This window comes from Lissotriton vulgaris, chromosome 10 (genome assembly GCF_964263255.1).
Source record: "Lissotriton vulgaris chromosome 10, aLisVul1.2, whole genome shotgun sequence".
Taxonomy (NCBI): Eukaryota; Metazoa; Chordata; class Amphibia; order Caudata; family Salamandridae; genus Lissotriton; species Lissotriton vulgaris.
Genome location: NC_141698.1, coordinates 155,231,871 through 155,249,068, shown reverse-complemented (window position 1 = coordinate 155,249,068; position 17,198 = coordinate 155,231,871). Strand labels below are relative to the sequence as shown.

Genomic DNA, 17,198 nt, shown 5'->3' with positions numbered 1-17,198 from the left:
ATAATAGGAACTTATGGGCTCTGGGCAACGAGGTCTCAAACATAATAGTTGACTGGTAAAAAAATACATTGTATGCAATACACTGTATGAAAATAAAAACAAACTTCAGAAACAAAAACAAATCACTGAAGTTGAAATACAGAAAATGCAAGGCGTAGTTTTCTACAACATGTACATATATATTAAGCAAAATAACAATAACACATTTAATTTTTACATGCTTTATTTATTTATTCAAATATTAACATATTGCAGATGAATGGAATGTTACAAATGTAAGAGTGAATTGGCTTTCACCAGTTTAGATAAATATTTTCAATTTAAAAATGGTATGGTCAGCAAGTGTGCATCTAGAAATGTATTCTTTCAAGGCAAGTATTGCCTTACTCGGATTGTTATGTCAGTCAATAACATGACCGATAACTTTTTCAAGTAAATCAAAAATACAGTCTTTGTTGTTTGCGAAGACATCGTCCATGATCTGGCTGATTAATCTAAGAAAAAAATGTTACTAAACTGTGTTGCACAAAGCTTCTTTACTTCTTCTGGAAATAAAAGAGAAGAAAGAACATTTTAGAAGAAAGAATAAGAAGCCTTTTGTATGCATGATTATTACAGATGTTCCAACAAATAAGAGCTGGTATCCCTAAATGGGTCACATAATTAAAAATAACCATTCTGTGAAAGGAAGATTGCCTTGGGGTAGATGAAAGAAGTGCATACATAATAGACCTTTATCGTTTACGAAAGGTCCATGCAGGGGGAAACAGAAAAATACCACATTATTTACTTAATACTCTATCGGCAACAAACGCAGGATTCCATAATACCTCTTTGTCAGATGAAGTTTAGTCAACGTTTGAGAAAAACCTCATGTACTAGATGGCGCCTTCACACAAATGCTCACCCAACTGGTTAGTTCCGTCTTAGACAATAAACAAAGTAGTACAGCTTCAAAGTACAACATGGGTGCATAGGCGTAACTTTCAGCCCAAATAGAATTTTGGTGCTGAATGATAGATGTTTCCTACTCATCCTAATGGTGCTCAGTTAAGTGACCTCAGAACGATGAACGGCTAATTGGACCTAATGGAATTCAAACTCGTGACCATGAAGGCAAACATAGCATCCACTGAGCAATTAAACAAGGCAAATCATCATCAAGACAGTGATATTTGCAGACAGCATGGAAAAATCTTCAGGTAGTTCATTTATAAATCCAAAGATATAAGTGAATATTTTAGAACCTGGATCTGCTAATACTTACATTCCAGATGAAAATCAGTACAGCGCTAGCATGGTGGATTTTCTACAATACTATCTTTGGGGTGGTAAAGGGATTGTGTCAGGGATGAGGCCACTCAAAATGCTTGGAACACTCACAAACCTGAAAGTAGTCCCTGTTCACAGAAAATGTGCTTGGTGGTTCCCACACTGGAAACACATGTAAACCTACTCCTTCACAAGGAAGGAGTTGGAGGTTCTACTCAGAGAAAAAATATTTATCTGCAGAGAAAATATACAGAAAGGAAAATGTTACTTACCTGTAAGTAAAGTGGAAGCTACCTTTGTAATGATAGAATGCTTTCATTGCTGGGATAGCCTTTTCCTGTCACTGTGTTCTATATGGCTCTAAAGCAAGGTTGTGTTTGTTGGGGAGTGAGAGGTGAAACATTTTGGAGTTTATTGTGAAGTCTAATTTGTGGAGACTATGTGATGGAAGTACGCTGCAACAAATGTTCGATATTTGGCAAACGCCTGTGGGGCAGATGTGACCCCAAAAGCTGGTGCTTTGGACTGATAGTTCTGCACACTAATCACAAACCAGAGGTATTTGAGGTGTGCTGGGTCGATGGGAATGTGGAAGTAGGTAAACACAAGGAGATGATGGACAGAGCGCTGAAACCTTTCAGACACTAACCAGTAGGTGTCATCCAGATAGTGTCATATCATGTAATACCCAATGCCAGGCAGTGAAATTAAGTCTTGTAGAATTTTCATCTTGAAGCGATTCGAGACAATATAACAGTTAAGGGGCCTGAGGTGGAGTATTGGCCCGAGTGTTCCATTATTTCTGGGGTTTAGGAAATATAAGGAACATACTCCTTGTTCTCTTTTGTGAGGTAGAACAATTTCAATTCCAAACAGTATCTGTGGACGACAATAGATGAACCCATTTGTTTAAGGCTATGTCTTCCATTGAGAAAGATATAACCTTATCCTTCCCTCAACAGGTGTTTTATGATTGGTGGGAAATGAGGGTAAGTTAATGCTTTCAGGTAACATGTCCGTTTTCTAGGTCTCCTTTGCCCTTACTATGGCTTTTGCCCAGAATCCCCCTTTAGGATAGGGCTTGGAACTTAATCATTCGTGAAAAGCTTGCTGCTACCAAACACCAGGATATCCAGTCTGAGTTTGGAATGACACCATAGCCTTGTCCGTTTCTTTTTTTATTTCCAGCATTGTGTCGATCTGTTTTCAAGATAGGTGTTCTTAATCAAAGGAGATTTTTTGCAGATGCTGTTGGACTTCAGGGTGAACCCTGAGCCAGGCATACCTTTGGCGCAGAATGCTGGTATTTCTTTCCATGGATGTGGCGTTGGCCGCAACTATAATGTGTTGGATGTTGGAATTGAAGATTATTTTCCACTCTTGCACTAAACGCTGTCCTCTTTTCTGGTAGACTTCTGGAAGGTGTTTGACAAGTTTATCAAACTGTTCCCAGTGGTACCTGTTGCAGCAGGACAATAGGCCTATTGAATTGGCGATGCACCATTGTGTAGCTACTCTATTACCAGCTGTGTTAACTTTCAAGTCTTCATCTGGTGGCGGGGTACCCCAGTGCTCCGTGGGAAGGCCAACTCCCTAGCAGTAAAATAACCTGGGAATCTAGTGGTACATGGCCCCTAAAGTCTAAGATCTTCTGGTGCCGCCTAGTACTTCTTTGCCACTAGTGGTTTAACAACCATTGTTTTTACCAGGGCCTTAATGATAATGCTTTTTTTCTACTTTGTCATGTCTTTTAGCACTGGAAGAATTTGAATTGTTGTGATCAGACACCATGCTGTGATGAAGTGTCATCCACTGTAGAATGTTGCATTGCATAGGGCTCCAAAGATGGGTCATCCGGGGGTCCAAGCTACAGTCATCGCAGGGGTCATCACTCTGGTATGTAGGGGCGGGCTCTTCATCCGAATCTGGACTGTGTAAGGCATGCTGTGTCAACACCCATGTGCAATGAATCTGCTGGTGAGTGAGCGAGCGCTGGTTACTGAGGTGGCGGTGAGGGCTGGGGTCTCAAGGTCTATGTCTTTTCTGTAAAGGGAATGATTGAGTTTCTCATATATTGGCCTCTTCGAAAGTGAACTTTATTCTTTGGGTTGTCCTTGTTCTGCTGTGGGTGACTTTCAAGTATGTGTCTTGTGAGAGGATCAATGTAAATCCTTCTCTGTCTAACATCAGACTGCTCCCCTGGTTTGTGATGTTAACCCCTTAAGTGCTGCCTCGGTGCATTGGCCGACGGCAGCACTACCTCCCCAGTGCTGCGCACGACCTTTGGACGTCCATTCAGCACTAGTTCCAATGGACAGCGCAGCACTGGGGAGGAATGTTTAATAGCATCTATGAGGTTAAAGGCTCAGTAGGTGTCATGGTTGTTGGTGAGGCCGGTGTCAAAACCTACATCGGTGTGGAACTCTGTTCTGAAGCGTGCGTCTCTATATCGCCATGCAGAGAGAGGGCATTTATGCATTGAGTACTGATGGTCTGGTGTGGTGGTCTTTCAGAGCAAACATTGGCGAGGTATTTTTGGCACCATCTTTGGGACAGAAGCCAGGTTCTATGAAAGTGATGCTTGCCCAACAGTCAACACTCATGTTGAGGTTGAACCCCAGACGGAAGATCTACGTCTGGTGTGGACGTTTTTGGTGCAGTCTGTGTCCTTGGTGTGAGCTTCACTGGGGACCCTGGAATTAGTTCCTCCCCTAGGTCCGAGTGCTCACACACGTATTTTGAACCCAGTTCTCTCCTGCCTCATGATACAAGATGGGCCTTCCCTCTCTTGGATGGAGTCTGTCCTGCATACTTCTTTGACATAGGGGCTCAGTAGATGACGCCGGAGTGTTTTGGTGCTGCATATTGTAGTGCATCCACTGATACTAACTCCTGTAATGGATGGTTATCTTATTGTTAAAGGTCTAGCAGGCCGGACAATTTATTCCTTGTGGTCTTTTGGGAGACAAAAGTTACAGACCCTACGCTGGGCACACCACAGGAACTTGTTGTTGTATTAAGGCCAGATCTGAAAGGGCATAATATCCATAACCCCTACCCTCAAGTCATTTTCATTTGTATATGTTGTAGCCTCAAAATCTTCTGGTCTTGGTTGATTCTAAAGCGCTTGATGGTTGCATGATTTCTTCATGTCTTGTAGGAGATACTGGCCCTTGGAATTGAACAATTATCTTCTTTTGCACGACAGACCTGGAGTTCTGAAAAAAGATGCCCAAACCCAATGGTGGGGAAAGAAAACAATGTAAGGTGGAGTCCTGGTGCATTGTGGGTTCAGCAAGGGATCACAAATAATCTCAAACCGAAACCTCCATTTAAAAAAAACATCTTGCAATGTCCCTTACCAACACTAGTTAGCAGGAGTGTGGAAAGCATGTGATCCACAGCTGTATATACTGCAAACGGATTTCTGTGTAATACACAAATTGTATTCAGTGTCAAATACCTTTGGAATATCCTCAACAATATGTGCGAGAAGGAGCAGGTACGCAATCTATAATTTGCAAAGCTTACTGTGTGCATGGATGTTTGGAAATGCTCAGAAAAGTAGAAATGTACACAATGCACTACCCCATTAAATTATGGCAGAGATGTGTAGTGCATGGATCCACTGAAAGTAAAATATTCAAACAGGTAAATGTGCCACCTACATGCCTCGTCTACACCCTACTGACCTTAACCGTACTTGATCGAGTGAGACTCCAAATTGTCATAAAATAAATTTGGAAACCTTTACATTCCCCCTCTACAAAAGAATATGACTTACTCTTAAACAGAGAAATCAGGAGCCTCTGCTGACTGCCATTGAATTGCTCTCACACACCCTTTACATCTCAGTTCCCTGGGACCCCTCTACTAGGCCATATTACTTTGCTACACAGTGCAATATTCCTCCCAGTCCATTTCCAGGCTGTACCCACATCAGCAAACACAAGGAGATGATGAACGGAGCACTGAAAAGTTTCAGATAGTCACCCTCAGTCACAGACCTGGGTTGAAACAATTATCATTCTTTAGCTCACTTCGCCACCCCAGTTTAGACCCATCCATATGCAAATCAGTCTTGACCCTGTCCCTCATGGGAACAGTCCAGCCCGAAATGCCAAGCCAGGTCTTCCCTAGACCGGAAACAAGCATCCTGGGACCGGTTTTGGTGTACCATTTTAACCAAGCTGGATTCAAGCTAGCCTGGCTGATGAGGGGTGTTACCTTGAAACTTATCCCAGGATGCTTGTTTTCCGGTCCTGGGAAGACCTGGCTTGGCCGTTCGGGCTGAACTGTTTCCATGAGGAACAGGGTCAAGACTTATTTGCATATGGCTGGGTCTAAACTGGGGTGGAGAAGTTAGCTAAAGAACGATGATGGATTCAACCGAGATCTGTGACGGGGGTGAGTGTCTGAAAAGTTTCAGCGCTCTGTCCGTCATCTCCTTGTGTTTACTTTGTTCGCCCTAAGTTGGCAGGGAATGCCCCGACGTGGGTACCTTGCTCACTTTGCCACTGGATTCAAGCTAGCTTGGCTGATGAGGGGTGTTGCCCTGAAACCGATCCCAGGGTGCTTGCTTCTGGTCCAGTGAAGACCTGACTTGGCAGTTCGCCTAGACTGTTTCCATGAGAAACATGGTCAAGACTGATTTGCATATAGCTGGGTATGAACTGGGGTGGCGAAGTGAGCTACAGAATGATGATGGATTCAACCCAGATCTGTGTTGGGGGTATCTGAAATGTTTCAGCGCTCTATCCAGGATCTCTTTGTGTTTGCGCTGTACCCACATCAACCCCTGAGACTTCAGGTACTGCAAGCGCTGTCTCTGGATACACCAGGATATTAAAACTATGAGATCACACAGTCTAGCACAGCACTTGTAGTTTGGTGTGCCACGGCTCAGCACAACAGGCAAGAAGTGCAGATTTCTTGTTCCGTTCCAGATGGCAGCACCAAAGGTCCCATTTGCCTGCCTTTTTTCATGTGAGAAGTGGTAACATATCAGATTTTATTTCAGGCTTTTCACAAACAAATGAAAGCAATCCAATCTCAGCAATGTAATAAGGCAAGTCTCCGCACAACAGGACTGTTTTAAAAAAAATCATATTTCATACAATAATACTGTACATATTGGTTAGCATGCAACATGTTATCGCATTTTCTATTTATCTCCTTGGAAAGGGGTTTTAGAATTTCTATTACATCATTCAATTCAGGGATCTTTGCCAGCCTAGACAACCAAGTAAAAACAATCAAGTAAAAACAAAGCAGCTATGTCTGGCAAAGGATGATTTCTTATATAATAAGTAAATGGCCTAAAAACCTCTAAAATAGACTACCTAGAGGGTTGTTGCTGTCAGCTTCTCAGTTGTGTAAACATTCTATAACATGGTCTAACATATGCTCTGCGAAGGTGCTACACGAGAATTGCTTCCTTTCTTGAGGTTTCCCCAGCTCTCGCTCGGAAGGCCACAATGAAATCCACTCTAAGATCCCTTAGCTGGGAAATAAACAAATTTCAGGAGGAGTTCATCTGAAGGGTGGTGGTCGTCTCTAAATGGCCCATCGCACGGACATATCTCTTGTCCTTCATAATTGTCAATGATCCATCTGGTTAGCAAATCTTTATTAAGCATAGTGCAAGTAGCTCCCTTCAACAGAGTAATTTCTGTTTTGGTTTGTGCCAGAAACACCATATTCATCTTCTGTTTCCTGTGCTTTGAATTGTCATTCACTGATATTTGTACCTTAGACATCTTTAGTATTTCCTATAGCTTTTCACTTAACACTATTTTTATAAACAGTTCCTGCGTCCTTCACTTTGACTCCCATCTCACTCTCTCAAAGACATGCATGATTGATGTTCTCCCTGCCCCTTTTTACCAAGATTTAAGAAAAATAGAAGATGAGAAAGAAAGAGGGAAGGTGGGAGAAGGAAACTCTGTTGTGCTTAAATTAGAGCATACTTAAAACTGGTGCTTTTCCCTCCTATTTAACTAATAACGTTTTCTCCTTTACAAGAACTGAGGTTCAGAAACTGTGATGAACACTTGGGCCTTTCCCCCACCAGAGTACTTTCAGGCTGGAGTGCTCTAGATCGTAGCTCTGTTTTCCCTCATTTTTTGAGTAAGCTTTAGACTGAAAGATCAAAGTCCGTATCCATTCTGGCTGTCACATATGATAAATCTGAAAAGATGTGGAAAGGGTAATGAGTCATGGACTTGAAAGATGTGACCAGAAGGGCTTTCTCCAAACATATTTGATCTGGCAACAAAGCCTCCTTTGTCAGGATACTCAGAAAAGCCTGGATTTCTATGCTAGCTATTGCAAGAATTAGAGGTGTGACCTACTGAACAATTCTCTTAGTTTTCATTTCTCCATTGAAGCTTTCAGGTCACAATACCTATTTTGGTCAGAATTACCTGCAGTACGCCACCTCTCCTTTTTGACCTCAACCATAGAAAATCTCTTCAACAAATGGACCAGCCCTCTCCTTTAGCCTTAATTTCACCAACTTCCTTCCCCACCTTTAGTCATTCAATGTATTGGATGTTTGCACCTCTGTCAGAGAATGTCACAGCGCATATTGTGAGCCCATTGCAGATTCAGTATTTTTCTATTATTTCTGCAAATTTGGTTGTATAGCAGGATTTAGAGTCATTCTTATTACAGATAAGCTGCCTTCCATTTTCTCATTTCCTCATGAAGAATTAGCAAAGTCAGGATCTAATTTCAAATCCCAGTTGACTGAACACAATCCCAAAAGAGAAATGCAGGAAGTCATGCTTGGCTCAGACTTTGAAAGTTCAAAGTGCTAAAGGCACTTTACGACTATCAAATGCATAACCTAATTCTGCAGAGGGACCTCTGGGCTTATAATGTTCCATCCAGAGCTATGTCCTCAGCCTTGCCTGGACTGTTGAGCATGATCAAACTCATCCCTAATTCGGGAGCTGGTGTTCTTAATCATGTAAAGCTAAGAGATTTGTAAGCAAGTGGTAAAAACCTCCTTCCACATATATCAAGTGATAAAACCCTCCTACTGCAACACCTGCACATTGAACCCCTATCCTCCAGCTCAATGAATACGACACTACGAACTTAACCATCTAACACAGACAAGAGCGATTTAGGCATTGACCCTAAACACAACTTTAGAGGAAGAAAATCCACATGCAGAAACAACAACAGCTGAAATTGGCTGTGCAAACAGCTTTGTGCTTTGGAGCTATGAACAAGTGATAAATAGACATTCAGTGCAGTGGGTACGCGCACATCACTCTGGTTTGAGCCAAGAAATGGTATTTAACAAAACATTGTTACTACCTCTGATTAAACAAAATCAACAGATTATTGATGAGTGACCCGGAAGTCAGAAACGCCTGCGCGCATACAGTACTGTTGAGGTACAAGTTACTCAAATAGAGATTTCCATAAATGGTCTTTATTCTTACTTCGCTGATCACCTCACCAACAGCATACTTTGCTGGTTTTTAAATTACACACACTCCTAGTTAATAGGGGTTTCTTCCTTTGTCGATGAGAAAGGGGAAATCCCTGGTGAACACGGCCGTTATCAGTTTCAGTGTTGGGTTTCACTCCCAGCTTGTGTCAAAGTAACACACACACTATAGTTCCTTGTTTTACTCCTTGCATAAATAAGACAATGGACCCAGCATAAGATATGCAAGGTCCGCGACAGCAGATACAAAGTGTTGCTTCTTCAATTGTTGACTTCTCGTCACTCCCAATTCAATAGGAAGGCAGAAAAGCTATCCCATTGCACGGGAAACCCTCTATTGCATTTCAGTCCCCAAGCCGGGTCTTCTATTTCTCAGCTGGGTCTTCTATTTCAGGCTCTTTAGTGAGATATGCATAATTTAACACCAGTAAGGAATAGAAGATCCGCTCACACTCAGCCTTAATTTGCAAATGCTGCCTTTTACATTTAGCATTTCTGAAACCTTCTACATGGAGGTACAGCATAGTCTTTTAATTGCAATAAAGATCATTCTGGGATATTCCCAGAATCACACTTGGCTCCAGTGAAGACATCTTAAAAGCGTGTAGTTGCTGGACATCCACAGAATGTGAACCCATGTAGTGAGTCACAGCAGTATTATAATTATTTATTATTGCATTCTTTGCACAGTTAATTAAAACTATTGCAATGGTGGTGCCTTTAATACATCTTTGGAAGCAGTGGGCATACTGGCCATCACATTTAAAAATCATTGTTCATAAAAGTCATTTTTGCACAGTGACCTTCCTACGAATAAAAGCATTAAAATCATAGATAAATTAATAAAGTGACAGAGTGTTGATAAAAGTCTGGGGAATGCTATAAAGTCATCAGTAATGAGTTTGAGGAGCGGAGACCAGTTTCGGAGGGGTTTTCGAATGAAAAGTACGTCTTCCAGGATTCGCACATATTTTCCGCACCGTGCGTGCGTTTGAATGTCTAATCGTGTAAAACAAAGTGCAGATGCCTCCAAGCATGTGTAAATGCGCCTCTTTTGTTATAAGGATTTCAGAGAAATTTCCTGGGGCATCAAAAGAAGGACAGCAGCACAAACGATAGATCCACGATTCAGTCCTATAGTTGCATAATCTGTAGGCACCCTCCTCTCCACATGGGGCCCATTGGTTAAAATCGATGGTTCGCAGCCCTAGAAGGCGCTTAATATTCCTGCAAGCCAGCGAGTGTAAGCAGTCTGAAAGGTATGGTTGCGGTAGCCCTGGGAGATAGGAGTCATTCAGAACAGACAGAATAGTTGACTATTTTAATGTCCGGAAGTCCAGCTGGTAGGAGATTTGTCTCGCCTGCTTGTTTATGGCTCTTTTACAGACTGCGTAGGAAATGTAGTCGGATTTTAGCGCCGATTCATCAATTTGTAGGGATCTTATGGCCTTTTCAATTTGTCGGTTTCATGGATTCCCGGGACTCGCAAAGGTTTCTTTTAGACAAGCTTTAAGGGTGTTGTCCTGGGCTTTTAGTACCCTTATGGAGTACTTCAAGGTATCTGCTTCGCCTTAAAGAGATTGTCTTATGAGACCCAGCTCGAGTCGCAATCTTGCCCTGCATGTATATTTAGGGAATCAAAAAATGTGTTTGTAAGTCATGTTCTGGGCGTAGTCTAGGCTAGCCGCGCATGCTTCTTGAAAGGCCTGATGCCATTAACATAGGGCGGGAAGAAGGGTAGCTTTTATCACCTTCAGTATGGGCTCGGCTGAGGGGCTGCTAAGGCTCTGATGGAGACTGATCAGGCTGTATGTTCTAGCTCCGGCAATCTTTTTCAGGGCGACTAGGTAGTCTGATGGTCTGGAGGGCTCACTCGACCATACATCCAGGTAGTAATACTTCGGTGTCGATTTGATCTTCGCGGATCAAATGTTCCATGTTAAGTATTTCTTTTTTTTGGCAGCGGCTAAAAATCATGACGTGGTTCTTGTCCTGATTGATTTTAAGGGCCTTAGCTTTATTATATAAACGTTGAGTTTACTCAGGGCACGTTGAAGGCCAGATTTGGCATGATCCATTATTACTATGATTCAGAAAAGGGGGTGGTGATGAACAGAGTGTCTGAATTAAGCAGACCACTCTTACCCAGTCCAAAGATCAGGGCTAGATCCATCACCGTTTTTTAGCTCACTGCACCATCCCAGCTCAGAACTTGGCTATATGCAAATTAGTCTGACCCTGGCCCAGTGCATCATGGGAACAGGGCAGACCAAACTACCAAGCCAATTCTTATACTGGGAAGGAAACAAGCTTCCGGGGACCGGTTTCTGGCATTTCAGCCGTCTTCGGCCCGGCTTGCTTGAATCCTGATGGTGCAATGAGCAAGGGACTCACATCTGAGTATACCCTTGCTCACTGCACCATTAGGATTCAAGCAAGCCGGGCCGACGACGGCTGAAATGCCAGAAACCGGTCCCCGGAAGCTTGTCTCCTTTCTGGTGAAGAATTGGCTTGGTAGTTTAGTCTGCCCTGTTCCCATGATGCACTGGGGCAGGGACAGACTGATTTGCATATAGCCAGGTTCTGAGCTGGGATGGTGCAGTGAGCTAAATAACGGTGATGGATCAAGCCCTGATCTTTGGACTGGGTAAGAGTGGTCTGCTTAATTCAGACACTCTGTTCATCACCACCCCCTTTTCTGAATCGTTTTTGGCCACTATAGGTGTGGCAGGGTATACTCAGACATGAGTCCCTTGCTCACTGCACCATCAGGATTCAAGCAAGCCGGGCCGACGACGGCTGAAGTGCCAGAAACCGGTCCCCGGACGCTTGTCTCCTTTCTGGTGAAGAATTGGCTTGGTAGTTTAGTCTGCCCTGTTCCCATGATGCACTGGGGCAGGGACAGACTGATTTGCATATAGCCAGGTTCTGAGCTGGGATGGTGCAGTGAGCTAAATAACGGTGATGGATCAAGCCCCGATCTTTGGACTGGGTAAGAGTGGTCTGCTTAATTCAGACACTCTGTTCATCACCACCCCCTTTTCTGAATCGTTTTTGGCCACTATAGGTGTGGCAGGGTATACTCAGACATGAGTCCCTTGCTCACTGCACCATCAGGATTCAAGCAAGCCGGGCCGACGACGGCTGAAATGCCAGAAACCGGTCCCCGGAAGCTTGTCTCCTTTCTGGTGAAGAATTGGCTTGGTAGTTTAGTCTGCCCTGTTCCCATGATGCACTGGGGCAGGGACAGACTGATTTGCATATAGCCAGGTTCTGAGCTGGGATGGTGCAGTGAGCTAAATAACGGTGATGGATCAAGCCCTGATCTTTGGACTGGGTAAGAGTGGTCTGCTTAATTCAGACACTCTGTTCATCACCACCCCCTTTTCTGAATCGTTTTTTGGCCACTATAGGTGTGGCAGGGTATACTCAGACATGAGTCCCTTGCTCACTGCACCATCAGGATTCAAGCAAGCCGGGCCGACGACGGCTGAAATGCCAGAAACCGGTCCCCGGAAGCTTGTCTCCTTTCTGGTGAAGAATTGGCTTGGTAGTTTAGTCTGCCCTGTTCCCATGATGCACTGGGGCAGGGACAGACTGATTTGCATATAGCCAGGTTCTGAGCTGGGATGGTGCAGTGAGCTAAATAACGGTGATGGATCAAGCCCTGATCTTTGGACTGGGTAAGAGTGGTCTGCTTAATTCAGACACTCTGTTCATCACCACCCCCTTTTCTGAACCATTATTACTATGTCATCAGCATATTGTGAAATGTGCAGTTTCGATTGGCCCAGTTTAGGCGGAAGCAGGCGGCTGTGCTCCAAGAACCTCCCACGGTTGTTGGTATAGAGATTTAACAGGAGGGGTGCGATAACGCATCCTTGCTTCAGGAAGTCTATGGTGGATTTTTTTTGAAGATAGTAGAAGGACCTGTTCTTGACCCTGGTGGAATGCACTAGCCACCAGGAGTTTCAGGATAGAAAGCATTGGCCTCAAAACATTTGGTAAATTGGTGAGCTTGTTTCAAAATGCTTTCCCTCCATTAAAGGGGGAGAGTGGAGGACACAGCTCAGGGGCCTACAACTCATAATAGCTCCTTGGTATACTGTCTCTCAGCAGAAGCAGCCTTCTCCGTTCAAAGCAACCTTTGATCTACCAGCTGGTAGATTGCTGGGCCACATGACTTATTGGCCACACGCAGGGCACTACTGTGACTCACAGATGTCTCAGGAACCCCTTGCTAGGGCACCTCAAGCCAGAATTGGACCCAGGAATTCTGAGAGAACCCTTGACTTAAGGATCCCCAGTAGGGCCACCCTCTATTGCTCCCCAGAGGGAGTGGGTAAGTCAGTGCTAAAGGACCTAGAAACAGATTCCAACAGACTCCCACCAAGAAGTAAAGGTATGGAATCTTCTCTAGCCTGGGGTTCGGCAACGCTTAAAACAGGAGATAAAGAGTTCCAAAAGGTGGGCATCAATGCCTAATCAAGAGATGCCACAGTATCGCTCTACCACTTACAGACACTTCATAGGAGCAGCCCACAGGTTGATTCAACCTCCTGCACATCAGGATGGTTTCAAGATGGATTAGTCAAAGTTATTGTCTGCAAGAGCTCGCTCTAGGTCTTGGCTGTAAAACTGTTACCTCCACTCCAAGATTTCACAGGAAGCCCAATTACAAGAAACGATATATTTAAAACAAGGTGCTATTTTACCCTTAAAAATAATGCACCTCCAACAATACAATTCAATTACTTTAATAAACAAATGTGTAAGCACTTACAGAAAGTTGTACAGAAAGAGTATGTTGTGCTGCAGTTAAACTAACCATATGCAAGCATTGCTGTTCCTCACATTAGAAAAATCCAGTAAAGCAATAAACGCAAATTGAAAGGATAGTTGTCAAGTGATTCACTTATTTCCAAGAGTACCAAATCACGGCACCTGTCTGGAGGAAAAGCAGCCTCAGATAGCATACAAGGACGAAGTGTAGCAATAGAAAAGGACTTTCGAATGACCAGAACTCACGTTTTTACTATCCAAGAACAGAAGTATCAGATCAAAATAAGTAAATTGACCTAAATATGTCACGATCATATACATGAAGTGTAACCATATTAAGGTTAATTACAAGTAGCAATTTTTGACAATGTAAATAATAAATAACTGATGTTGCCTGCTGCAACATGCATTTGTATATTAGGATAGGTGATTTCAGATGGAAATAAGAAGAACTTGTTTTCTATACAGTTCTATATATATATATATATATATACACACACACACACACACACACACACACACACACACACACATACCCTTACATCATGTATTACTCAGTGGCGGTTGCCAGTAGGTCGTTATACTTGCGTCAGCTGTTCCATAGGAAAAGCACTTTTGTGTTGCTAATAACTTTGGCATCATTTGACGAATTTCCACTAAACTTTCCAAAATGATTCAACTTTTTGACTAGGTTGTGCATGGAAAGGTTTTGGGGTGATCAGTCAAGCAGGGACGAGAAAAAAGAGGAGGTCCCAAAACGCAAAATACCCATGCATTTTTCATAGGCTTCTTTAAACAGGGCTACAGCAAAAACTGCTGAAAGGAGTTACACACATTTTGGCAGGGAGCTAGATATTGGTCAGCAAATTGAGCTTTTTCTGATTTGGTTTAAATCTGTTCAGTAGCTTTTGAAAAATTAAGGTTCAAAATGTATAGATATCTGGACAGTTGGTGTCCAGATATGCTCTGATAGGCAAATTTAACAGGGACTAGTCAATCCTGATTAGTTGGTTTCAACCTGAATAATATGTTTTGGCAGTCATTACAAGACTCAGGGACTTGGTCCCTGTGTCCTGTAAATTAATTTAAAAAATATGTAAGGCGCAAAGTGAGCAAGCTGAGACTCCAAAGGGCATCGCCAATGGGATCCCCCCCCCCCCCCCTCCTTATTGGCTGACCACATCCTGGACGACAAGCAGTGGCAGCTGTTAAAGGACTCTAGGACATGGACCACATTGAAATGCATTGTAGTGAATGGCCAGTTTTGAGGGTCACAAAAAGCAGCATGTACAAAGAGTGAAAATAGATTTTAGATAAAATATGAATCATTTGTTGCTGGTACCTTCCTAGTTTTAAGAATTGTGGAGTGTTCTAAGGTGATTTTACGCTATAAAGAATGCAGACATGCAGGGTTTTCATGAATCATGTTTGAGAAAACCTGTTTTTCATGATTTTCTCATAGAGGCTTTGGAAGGTGCTCCCGAAACTAAAATGAAAGCATATTTTCTGTAAATTCACACTATCTTTCTCAGTGATGTGAGAATAAAGTCTGACATACTGAGTAAAACATGTACTTCCATCATGAACAGCCTGTCAGATGATTCCCTTATGTTCCATTACAGCTCCCAGAGTGTTATAAAGAACAATTAGAGTGCTAACAGTCTAACTTATGACAAAATTGCGTGACACACCTGAAGTCATCTTAATTGAATCAAACTGGTAACACTTAAAACATTTCATTTCGAAAGTGATACAATGTGGGGGTTCATTTGGTCTCGGAAATTATGGTTAGTGCTGTAGAAAGCAATATTAGGACACATTTTAAATGAGTTCTCAAATATCTTACTCTTACATTTCATTAAAACATGCAGAATGAAACATGCACTTTCACCAGCAGCAGAATACCAGCTAACTCGCTGGCGATCAGCAGCGCTATCACAGTGTTCTAATGAGCAACTAGCGTGCTAATATTCTGAATTCATGCCAAAATGCCATTTTGATGGAATCGAAGTGGAAAACTGAAAGCATTATCTACTGAACATACTGCAGTAAGTTAGGAAATTATGGAGTTTCACAACAAAAAATGTCTCCCAAGATGGCACCGAGACACACAAAGAAACCAAATGTAGCACAAATAGCAGCCAAATGAAACCCAGGTTTAGCCAATGATAGAAGTCTGCAAAACGCATATTGTTTTTGCTGTTTTATATAGGGCGAACCAGACCGGTATTAGAGTGCTATACATGAGCATCAGTCACATTACACAGGGATACATTTATTTTGGTTTTAGGTAGAGGGAGATTAAGGATTTTGCCTAGAATCACAGGATATTGAGCCAATGCCAAAACTCAAACCTGTTTCTCCAGTTGCAAAGTCAGCAGCTATAGCCGTAACACCACATCCTCTCCCCTAAGTGCAACAGATAATCAAGTGATCAACTGGATAAAAAAATAGCAAAAAGATAACAAATAGAGCTTTATCGCATTAAGCATAATTTCTATGGGAAAAAAAAAACCATTAACCCCTTCGACGCTGATGACGAACTCAGCTCGTCATTAAGTACACCTCTCGTACGCTCATGACGAGCTGAGCTCGTCATGAACCGCAGGATTTTTAAATCTTCAGCGCACAGCGAGAAAATGCGCCGCACCGATAGTGTTAAAAAAAATTCTAAAGGAAATGCTTTAAGTTTTACAGATTTAGTTACATCAAGAGGACTTCAGATGTACCACACTTTTGTAATAAATACAGAATGTTAGCAATCTAGTTGTTCATTAGAACACTGGAGATACAGAGGTCAGGGGCACGGACTCTGACAATTGAGGGCAGGAAGGAGGGAGCAGCAGCAGCAGCAAGCTGACCCCGCTGGGCAGGCAGAAGGGGAAGTGGCAGCACAACTGACTATAGAGGACAGGGGAAAGGGGACAGGGGCAACAAATCAACCATGCTAGACATGCAAGAGAGCCGAATCAGACAGGAGTCTCCGGATGTTTTTAAGCCCCAAAGAGCCTTATTTTATGCGTCTCCCAACTAATATCTCCTCTTCTTCAATGTAAGTCAATGGGGAAAATCAATTCCCCAGATTTCTTTTCAAAATCTCCGTCTTACCAAGTTTAAAATGTTGACATGCATGGTACAATGGACAACAGAGGGCAGGAGGAATGGGTTAGAGACATGGACTTGGACAATAAAGGGCAGGAGGGAAATGGACAGGGCCACTAAATTGATCTTACAGGTTGGGCGCCAGGAGTTGCCGCAGCACAATACACCACACAGGGCAAGCGGGAGGACAGTCCAGCACAATGGACCATGGAAAGCAATAGGGAGGTGACAGGGCCATGTACATGAACAGCAGAGAGGAAGGAGACAAGGACAGCACGCTGTCCATACTGGAAAGACAGTTGGGCAGTTGCAGCAAAACAGACCATGAAGGGCAGGAGCAGGGGTATGCAAATGGACAACTGAGGGCAGGGGGCAATGGGGCAGGGCAGGAGAAGCAAGCTGACTAATAGGGCAAAAGACAAACAATTGATGGACGGAATGCAGAACAAATCAAAACATTCAGCCCCAGTTAAGAGATCTGGGTTAAATCCATCATTCTTTTGCTCACCATGCCACTGCAGTTTAGACCTGGCCATATGCAAATCAGTCTTGACCCTGTGCCTCATGAGAAGTGGTC

The 17,198-nt window shown here is 43.0% G+C and overlaps 1 protein-coding gene across 4 annotated transcripts in view; it reads right to left on the bottom strand.

The window, feature by feature from the left end:
• Positions 1-205: 205 nt before the first annotated feature.
• The window catches only part of CCZ1 (CCZ1 vacuolar protein trafficking and biogenesis associated), a 302,840-nt gene continuing 285,847 nt past the window's right edge, over positions 206-17,198 (bottom strand). For all 4 annotated transcript variants that reach the window (XM_086940736.1, XM_086940735.1, XM_086940734.1 and 1 more), the window contains one exon: positions 206-545. In XM_086940736.1, coding sequence (XP_086796862.1) covers positions 490-545 — 56 coding nt within the window. In that variant the 3' untranslated portion in view covers positions 206-489. The remainder of the gene's footprint in view (positions 546-17,198) is intronic.